This window comes from Haliotis asinina, chromosome 2 (genome assembly GCF_037392515.1).
Source record: "Haliotis asinina isolate JCU_RB_2024 chromosome 2, JCU_Hal_asi_v2, whole genome shotgun sequence".
Taxonomy (NCBI): Eukaryota; Metazoa; Mollusca; class Gastropoda; order Lepetellida; family Haliotidae; genus Haliotis; species Haliotis asinina.
The window spans coordinates 54,277,717-54,287,938 of record NC_090281.1 but is presented as its reverse complement, the minus strand read 5'-3'; the positions used below and the strand labels follow the sequence as shown (position 1 = coordinate 54,287,938).

The 10,222-nt window shown below is 39.2% G+C and overlaps 1 protein-coding gene across 2 annotated transcripts; it reads left to right on the top strand.

Moving 5' to 3' along the window:
* Positions 1 to 17: 17 nt before the first annotated feature.
* Positions 18 to 9,408, top strand: LOC137272695 (gem-associated protein 8-like). 2 transcript variants are annotated; one of them, XM_067805078.1, is made up of 4 exons: positions 18 to 60; positions 3,586 to 4,380; positions 7,425 to 7,487; positions 8,724 to 9,408. In XM_067805078.1, the coding sequence occupies exons 2-4, from the start codon at positions 3,600 to 3,602 to the stop codon at positions 8,936 to 8,938; spliced, it is 1,059 nt and encodes a 352-aa protein (XP_067661179.1). In that variant the 5' UTR covers positions 18 to 60; positions 3,586 to 3,599; the 3' UTR covers positions 8,939 to 9,408. The 2 variants fall into 2 exon arrangements, with proteins under 2 accessions (XP_067661179.1, XP_067661178.1); XM_067805077.1 differs by having other exon boundaries at positions 18 to 107.
* The last annotated feature ends 814 nt before the right edge of the window (positions 9,409 to 10,222 follow it).

Below are 10,222 nucleotides of genomic sequence, written 5' to 3'. Positions count from 1 at the left end.
ATCCAACGCGCATGCTTGCTTATACTTCCGCTTGCATATACTTCCGGTTTCAAGTTTGAGGTACCGGCGTGAAAACGTTTTCCAATGAAGTGATTGAGTTGTATGAGGTTTGCTGCTTTTTAATTAATGACATTCGCGTAGGTAGTTTGCTTTAAAAAGTAACTTCCATGTACCAAAGGTAGAAAGGTAACAGAACAAGTGCTCATTAATAGTGATCGTCCGGAACATGACCGTGACGGCGTCACCTTTTAGGCTTTTAATTAAGGCTTTTCCCATGGTACTGGTATGCTCTTGCTAAATCCCCTTCAAAGATATGAGTTATTCTTCAGGCTCATCGTGATGGGACTCAGAGGGTCCACGCACAAACTGGCGTGCAGAAACGTACATGTGTTCAGTGGTGACCTGTAGGGTTGGTACTCCTCAGATTGTAATTATACTAGCTCGAACCTCATCAGGTACAAATTAACGGAAGTTCTAGCAAAGCATTCAGTTTTCTATAAGAAATGGCGGAAGGATTTCCACCCGTAACCCCTGTTTTATTTTATCATTCTATAATTAAGAACAAATGTTTATTTATCAAAACTCCTTCACACTAAATGTTGCCGTAACCCCAAACCATATCCTAATCCAAATCCTAAGACCCAAGTCCTAACACTAAAACCTCGAAATGATAATAATAAATAGATAGTCCATAGTTATGAGTGGAACTCTTACCGAAATGGACCTAACTTGTTTCCAAAGTCTTAAATTTAGACAAGGATATCATGTGTCTGGACACGTGACATTTAGATGAGCAACATAAACAAGCAGAAAGACAGGTGTGCTGTCAGTTTACGAAGTGTAAAATAAGGGACTGTTCATCATGGCGAGGCAGGGTGGTGATGATTTTAGGGGTAGGGTGTCTCACCCATTTTGTTCAAGGGAGGGGAGGGACGGCATCAGTTTTGTTCACATGCTCTGTGCACTTGTGTGACAGCAAATCTTTGGAAGGGAGATAACTCTAAATCTTTTTTTTTCTGGTGTCTCTGCAAAATCTAGCCGTGGCTACAAAAAATTTGCCTCGCATTCCAATGAATAAATTTTGTCAAAACTTTGAGAAGGGGAATAACCCAGTGGCAACTTTACTGAGACAGTACCTGCAGGGAAAACAGCAAGATGCAAGATTCGATTCATTTCATTCACACAGATTGACTGAAGTGTACAATCTGATACCCATGCTTCAAACAGGTCAAAGTTAAAGGTCACATGCAACGTAAAACAAAACTTTGAAGATTCTGATACCTTTCGGTATGCAGTTACCAAAACAAATCATCTAAAATACCAAATATTCATCGAAAAAATGCGATGAGAAAAAAGCCAGCAAAATCGGAGTTAAAACGATTCACTAAGTTTCCCCCAGAGCTGGGGGGAAACAGTGGTTTCAACAGCTGTGTTGCGCTGCACGCATAATGCATGTGCACTGAACAGGTTCGCGGAGCTTGAAACAATATGCATGCACGGAGTATGAGGTCATGAGCTGTTGGTTGTGTACACAAACAAGTAAATAATCTATTTGTTACATAAAAAAACTTGTTGATTGTGGTGAGCAGCCTCTGTCACAAAGAAAGCTCAATGTCTGGTTTAATGACACCTATATGTCTGCCTGCCTGTCTGCTAAAAACAATATGTAATACACAGCTTCAGTCATTGACCACATGCAAATTAAACTTAACACCTATATGCCTTGATAGATATGTACCTTTTGCTATTTACAGATTTTTAGTGTTTTTATATTTTTTTGTTTTTCCATGGAACCTGTTGGTGTTATTCTAATGGTGGAGTAGATTTCATTTCCGGAGCAGAACTCAAACACCGTTCAACATTTTTGTGCAAAACTTGGAATGTTTCGGACTTTGTCCCAAAAGTGAGAGGTGTGTTTCGTTTCCGGAGCCGAACTCAATAAAACTTCTTAATATCTGTCAGCAAAACTTCGTAGATATGTGTTGCAGAACCCAAAGTGGTGCCTTTTGCTATGTATAGGTTTTTGTGATTTATTATTTTCTTGGTTTCCATGTAAACATTTCGGACCTAGTCCCAAAATGAAGGGATGGGCTTCGTTTCCGGAGCATAACTCAAAAACTGTTCAATATTTTTCTGAAAAACTTGGTAGATATATTAGTCACAACCTATAGTGGTGCCTTTTGGTATTTACAGGTTTTGTGATTTATATTTTTCTCGGTTTCCATGGAATGTTTTGGACTTTGTCCCAAAAGTGAGAGGTGTGTTTCGTTTCCGTAGCTGAACTCAAAAAAAAAACTTCTTAATATCTGTCAGCAAAACTTCGTAGATATATGTTGCAGAACCCAAAGTGGTGCCTTTTGCTATGTACAGGTTTTTGTGATTTATTATTTTCTTGGTTTCCATGGAAACATTTCGGACTTAGTCTCAAAATGGAGGGGTGGGCTTCGTTCCCGGAGCACAACTCGAAAACCATTTCATATCTTTCAGCAGATCTTGGCAGATATATGAGACAGATCTTGAAGTGGTGCCTTAAGTCATGTATTTACTAAACCCAACATTTCTACATACATTCTTTATGGATAACAACTTCTTCTAGTGTATATGATTTTGTTTGACAATGGTATATGAATCCATACTGAAATGACACATGAAGTACAATAAAAGTTGTTATCCATAAAGAATCTTACTTTCTTGCGACTCGTCACACTTCTAAAATGCCCATCAAACAGATCATCTTTCTGAACACACTATGAGCCCTCAATGTATCAGCAAATGAACGAGCCATTCGGAAGCCTTCGATACACTTGAGTGCACATCCACCTGCTATGACTGGGTTTCGGTATCCCGAGGACTTCGTTTCGAGGGAAGTAAGCCCAAGGACAAAATATTGCACTTTTGAATTGCGATTGTACGCTTATGATTTTCTTTATTTGTTGTTTACAAGCAGCAATATATATTATATGTCATGAATAAGTGATAAATGTGTTTTAATTATGTTGGATTTTTTGGTTGCATGTGACCTTTAGTTTAACATTGAGGTGTTCGGTAAGAAAAATATATTGCTCACAGGTCCTTTGGGCCCATGGGTTGATGTACCCTCAATGTCTGTTTATGTTCTCCTCACCCTTCGGGTCCATGGGTTGATGTACCTCTGATGTTTGTTTATGTTCTCCTCAACCCTCAGGCTCATGGAACATAACCAAACACTGAGGGTGCATCACCTCCTTTGGGCTCAGGGAACATAAGCAAACATTGAGGGTACATCAACCAGTATCCCCCTCGGGACCAGTTAACTATTTAAAATAGTGTCTGGGACCCACATTTTGCATGAGTCACAGGGACCCTCAAATACAGGAATCAAGGTAAATCCCTGGTATGCACAAATGTATGGAATGTCAACATTGTTGCAATCAGTTATGTGCTCAAAAACAAATGGACATGTTACGAAACAAGTTCTATAATCTTCAGTAAAGACTGAGATCAATTTTACCTTCCTTATAATCATGGTATTAGGTTAATGGATATGAATGACAAAACAGGATCAGTTTCTTTCACAGAAATCATATACCATTTCTCTAATTGCAGATAAACTTTTCAGGATGAAAAAAATCCAAATCTTAACAGCAAAGATGTCTGCTGAAACGCAGCCACCAGATGGCAGTGCTGAAGACATGTCTGCAGACTCAGGCACAGAAGACAAATTATCTTCAAGTGTAACTCTTGTCAGAGAAAACGTCACAAAACCGGCTCTCGCAACAGATAAGTGTAAAACAACTAGTGATTGCTCTTCATCAACCACCTCAGCATCTACCAGCGCAAAGGAGGGCAAGAAAAAGGATATCTTCAGTAATCTACCAAAATTTGACACCCAGGACTGGTATTCACACAAATGTTTCAACAGATATTGGAGACACTATGGATATGTGATGAACTGGTATAAGAAGCATGGCCACGTGCAGAGGTCTCTTCAGAAGAACCTGAGCTATCACCGTTCATACCCAGCATACCAAATAGCATATTCTTATCCGTCTTTCTCATACCAGCCTTACTCTCATCCTTACTCTCATCCTTTCATGCATCCTTACTCACATGCTCAATACATGCATAGACAGACTCCAGTCATGACGAGGAGGGGGAGAGGGAGGGCAAAATGTGGTGTCTCGAAGACAATGAGCCAGCGATCTGTTCCTGTTAAGAGGAAACAAGGTGATAGTGATATGGACATAGAAAGTGATTTTGCTGATGCAGTGGAAGTTGGTGATGATGATGTTGCATGTGATGTGATGCCAGGGGAGGATGTTGCCTCACAGGTGGAGATGGAGATCTCTGATGAAATGTTGGACTTTTTTGCAACTTCTCAAAAACACAGGCAACAGAGAGGTATGCACAAATGTCAGATTGTAAACCAAAAGTCACTCGGTTCCGTAATTTTGTTGGTTGAAAAACATGATCAAATGGTATTAGATTCTTGGAAACTGCAAGACTATTCACACCATATTGACACGTAGAAACATCACAAACAATTGTTTTGTTGCGTCATCAACAGTGGCGACGTCATTCAATCATGTTCTGACGTAAAGTTGGAATGACATCACAAATTAGTAACTCCAGATGCTACCATGGGAACCAGCTGAAATGACCAGCTGATGACACTTCACTGCTATAACCGTACTCGATGTAAACGAATGCAGAAATTAAAACCCTTTGGCATACCTTTTTGTTTACAATGTCGATAAACATCATGTGTTGGCCAATTTCCGGGTGTTATTGAGTATTTGAAGCATGTGAGCCTGAGGTTTCAAATGAAATATTCCTGTGCTTCAAATCCTCAATAACACCCAGAAATTGGCGAACGTACGATGTTTATCTCCTAAATATGTTAAGAGTTAAGTGACAATGTTTTCACAGTGGGATGTAACTTGTATCCTGCTTTGGTAATAACACAGTCTTGTCATGGTGGTTATTTGTAAACCCAATTTATCTGAACCATCTCAACCATGCTTCCTCGAGATTAACACTGAAAAGGTAACACATTTTCTAAGCGTTACACATTTATGTGTCATCTTGGGTAGTCGATATCGATTCTCAGGACATAACAACGCACTCACTCCTTGATGACATAGGGTCTTTGAAGTGGATATGTTCATGATATTGACATTTTTAAATAAGATAATACATGTATGTTTTTTAGCTTATCTTGATAAGATAGGTCAACAGCAACTCATGTTGTAGGCTTTCCTAGACAAGATAGGTCTCTAAAGTATTGTCGGAAATAGAAAGAAACTGTCTGCATCCTTAAAATTTACACAATTACAAGTAGCAGGGCTCCAGATAAGAACAGTATCAGAGTATGTATGGATAAAGAATATGCACGATGCAGCAGGAAAAAAAATCAGAAAATGTAGCAGATACACACCAGAGCAATGGTGCAAGGTCTTAGAATCATTTACAGGCATATTTATCAGAAAAAGTATTGCTTTATTGTTTATTGACCTGTTTAAACAAGAGTAGCAATGTTGTGTTGCATAAGGAAACACAAGATTACTTACGCACCATTAAATTCCATTCAGTACTTTAACTTTTTCTAGCACTCTTATATTGAAAAAATAAGGCGTACATACTCTTCATGTTGAAAAATTATCTGGAGTCCTGAAATAGCATGTCAGTTAGGTCACTCAGCCAGGTATGATGACGGACCACTGGCTCACCTGGTATGAAATGCATGAGTTGCCTACAGGCACACAGGGTCATCTCAAAGATGTGTTATGCTTTTTCATGTGTGTTGAATATGTCTCATCTGTTGATTAACATCTTTTACAAAGATTATGTTCCGATATGGAGAAGAGTATGATGCCCATAGAAGAGCTTTATTCTGCCATCTTATTAAATGCCTCAAAATATGTAGGTGGCATGACCACCCATAGATCGACAGGACTGGATATTGTTCCATATGTTAGGACATGCTGTGTACTTCCACAGTTTAATTCCTCTGAGGGATTATCATGTATTACCTGATATCTCTTTCCCCAAGCCCGACCCCAACCATTATCTACTACACTGGTTGTGCTTTTGAGTCAACCCCTCCTACCTGTTTCTTTCAATATGGTGATTGTGAGACGCCATGGTAGCTTCATCCTTAATAGTTTAAGTATTAAAGTTATCAGTTTTTCTGTCAGCTATCATTTATGATGAAGCTATGTCAATTTTCAAAATGGACAGTTAAGAAGTGTCCTTTGAAATGCAGTATTATTTGCAAACATATTTGCATAAAGACCCGTGAAGGTCCAGGTTAGAGTAGGCCTTCAGCAACCCATGTTTTGCCATAAAAGATGACTATTTTGGTCGTAAGTGGCAACTAACGGCATTGGGTTGTCAGACTCACTGACTTGGTTGACACATATCATTGGTTCCCAGTTGTTCTGATGGATGCTCATACTGTTGTTCACTGGATTGTCTGGTCCAGACAGTTATTTACAGAACGCCACCATATAGCTTGAATATAGCTGAGTGTGGTGTAAAAATTAAGTTCACTCACTCAGTTGGTTTGAAGCCATGGTCTGTTCTAAGTCGCTTTGGATTTTTTAAAATAGAACATTGGTCATTTGTGCACTAATTCTTCCCCAGTAAAGTCCTTGTTTTAAGTGTCCTTTCTCTCTCCCATTGAGACTGTAGTTAGGCCAAACGTGGTTTAACAGATATTGCACAGTTACACATATTAATTACATAAATTGTAAATATGAATGTGAAAAAACAGTTTTTCCGAGAGTACTTTAACACCACATATTCTTGGGTTTTCTTTGTAAGATTTATCCCCAGCAATCCATACATTCTCTCCCCACAGAGGTTACTTGGTGGATCATCCTACCAACCTCTGTTTTAATACAGCTATACTTCTCAGGTCTCATAAAATCCCCTAGCGGTAAAAAATGGCAACATGAATTATCTCCCTTCTTTCTATCCTCTCAGGACACATGTTACATCGACTTAGATCCAGCTTGACGAATACAAGAATTTTTGTGGGGCCACAAATATCCCTCCTCTGCCAGGGTCTTGTGTCTTAGTGACTTGTGACTTGTGGCTAACAAGTGCGTTGTTAGAGACGTCATTGATCCACCATTACATGAGTTTCTGTCTGAAAGAGGCATTTGCGCATCACGCTGGTGAAGAGGCTTTATTTTTCCCGAAGCCTACAGAAATTACTGATTCCTTACAAATGATCACTTTTGAGACAACGTGGCTGATTGCACAACTAAATTTGACTACAGCCAATCACAAATCCTGAACACTCACACCATGAAAGGGGAGAGAGGTTCGTAGGATGCTATGACAGTGAATAAACTCTGTGGGAAGAGAATGCAATCAATGTTGTTGCCAATATGAAGAAATGTAGTCCTTAGTAATCTATTTCCTTGTTTTTGTTCCAGAGGCTGAGAAAAAGGAACAAATAGCTAAAGAAAAGAAAGACAAAAGGATCAACATCGAAGATGGTAAGACAGAATCTAGACTAACTTCTGGTCTCTGATAGGAACACATTTGACAGGCAAAACTTCATAATTTATCTCCCTGAATATTTTATAAAGCAGCCCAGAGACTGCATTACCTGAAATTGAGGTAATCAGTAATCCCCCTTTTTGACCAAGATCATGTTACGATTCTCGACCTGAAGATAAAAATGACAAAAGTGCACCCCCCCTTTTTCAAAACGCTGGATCCATCCATGCAGTAGGCTAGAACTGGATGAAACTGACACCACAAGCAACTGTATACACACACAATCAACATGCCTACATGTTGCTTTGTGAGTGCAATGGTAAGGCACTTGGGTAGCCTAGTGCTTAAGCGCAGATGTATGACACGGCAGACCCATGTTCGTTTCCCCTGGCATGATGTGTGAAGATCTACTATGTGAATGATATTGATAGAATATTGCTAAAAGCAGCATAGAACTAATCCCAGTCACTCTATATTTGCAGTGGTCTTCAACATCAGTCTAAGTAAACTTAGTCTCAGTGTATTTCATTACACTGCACCACTGAGTCTAACAAAACCTAGTAGAAGGTCACGTCAGGTAACCTTGGAGCGACCAGTGACCGTCCAGTCAAATGTGAAATGGTTGAATAGATTTAACCAATCAGACAATGGCTACTATTTAGTGATTGGAGGGACTTTCAAAATATCCAGGCCACTGACACACATCTCTTCACAAACAAAAATCTGCGTATAACACAGTTATTTAACCTGCAGTATATACGCTTTGGGGTTTCTGTTGACATGGTTACTATTAGCTAATATTTCTGCAAGATGACATCCTTGAATATTGCCAGATACACAACATTCAGCGACTGTTTACTCACCGCTGTCATGGTTGTATGTACGCCGTGTGCATCACCCAGAAGCAAGCGTACGCTAAATAGCATTCGAAATTGTTCGGGTACAAACCTTTCGAGATAAAATGTTCAAAAGGTATGTGCTAATGTCCACTTTTGTGATTTGGTAAGCTGTGTTCTGATTGGTCACTCTCAAAGGTTACCTGACTCGACCTCCCATAAGGTTTGACTCAGTAGTGGAGTGTAATGAAAAGTACCGAGGATAAGTTTACTTAGACTGTTTTCAACATTTGACTCCTTTTCACTTTATTCTCTTTTTCTTAACATGCTGCCTTCTGAAATGAGTCACATGCATCAAGAAATGACACTTACTGTTTTTGTTGCTCTCTACTGCAGTGAGAGGACAGCAGAGAGAGCGGACATCAGAGGCTCCAAGTGAGAGGCCTGGACTGCGCCGCACATCCGAAATGAAGCTATTGTATGGAACAGGTGCAGCCATGATACACGGCATGGAGACAGCACTGCAGATGACATACGACAGACACCTTGATGCCAACCAGCCCAAATATTGGCCAAATATGCCACTGAGAGTCCACTTTTCAGACTCTTAGACACTGAAGATTCGTTTGTAACCAATTCCAGAGTTGTGTTGACAGAGGACATGTTTTTCAGTAAATAGCTTTGTGATCATCGTGCGCTCAACTTGAAATACGTTCTATAGAACAACCATTTTCGGAGTGTAGATGTAGAAGAGAGTTGAGCATCACCTTTCTGAATTTTCAAAACAACCTGAGATTGTCACATACTGTTGTGTGAAGTTAAGGGGACCTTATGCTACCCCAAGATGCCCTTAGTTTTTAAGTGTCAAAGTTTGGCACAGCTGTGATTAGTGGTATTCCGATGATGAAAATAATAAAGAAGAGGTTGAAAGAAGGATTAAACACAATTATTGATTGTAAAAAACATATTTTCGATTAATCAGAATTTTGGTGTTTCAGCATAACACACTTGAATGAAGTAAACAAACTGTTAAATTTGATGAATAGTCAGAATAAATGTGCACTCAACAGCATAAAGCTAATGGCACTGTTTTCATAGTTTCATATTCACCCCTAAGGTAAGTATTACTGTAACCAGTTGGAATATATTTTACATCTGTTGCATTACAGTTATGAAAAAAAACATAAATTGGGGCGAGTGAGTGAGTAAGGTTAGTTTTATGCCGCACTCAGCATTATTTCATCTGTATTGCCACGGTCCCTAAATAATCAAGTCTGGACCAGACAATCCAATGATCAACAGCAGGAGCATTGATCTTCGGGAACTGATGACGTGGCAATCAAATCAGCAGCCTGACCACCTGATCCTGTTAGTACCCTCTGACAACCAGCAGAGTTCCCTTTTATGGCAAACATGGATTGCTCATTCCTATTCTACCAGTACTTTCACGGGTCCATTAATTAGGGAAAAGCCTGGGAAAAAACCTTAGAATTTGTTAAAAATTTATGTACTTCTGTTGTAACTGATAATCATTATCGACTACCTCTGACTGTACTTTTCAACTCTTCTAACAATATCATGTTTATATTTCAAGGGTGTCCTTATTATGTGGAAGCATATGCCAAATTGATGCGGTTTGAAAATCACCAGTTTTGTAAAATATATTCTGTTAGGAAGAGCATGGTGCTGCTGTTCATTTGTTGTTTAAGGCAGCACTCTGCAATATTCCACCTACAGTGGTCTGTAAATAATCGGACTGTAAATAGTCTGGACCAGACAATCTAGTGATAAACAGCATTACCACCGATCTACACCATTGGAATATGGCGTGTTCGCTAAGTCAACAAACCTAAATTTACTAAGAAATAACAGTTTAGATGATAGTGATAAATGAT

Coding starts and splice junctions, on each gene's coding strand:
- LOC137272695 (XM_067805078.1), top strand. CDS start 3,600: ATGAAAAAAATCCAAATCTTAACAGCAAAGATGTCTGCTGAAACGCAG. Junction 4,381..7,424: donor AAAACACAGGCAACAGAGAG/GTATGCACAAAT, acceptor TTTTTGTTCCAG/AGGCTGAGAAAAAGGAACAA. Junction 7,488..8,723: donor AAGGATCAACATCGAAGATG/GTAAGACAGAAT, acceptor TCTCTACTGCAG/TGAGAGGACAGCAGAGAGAG.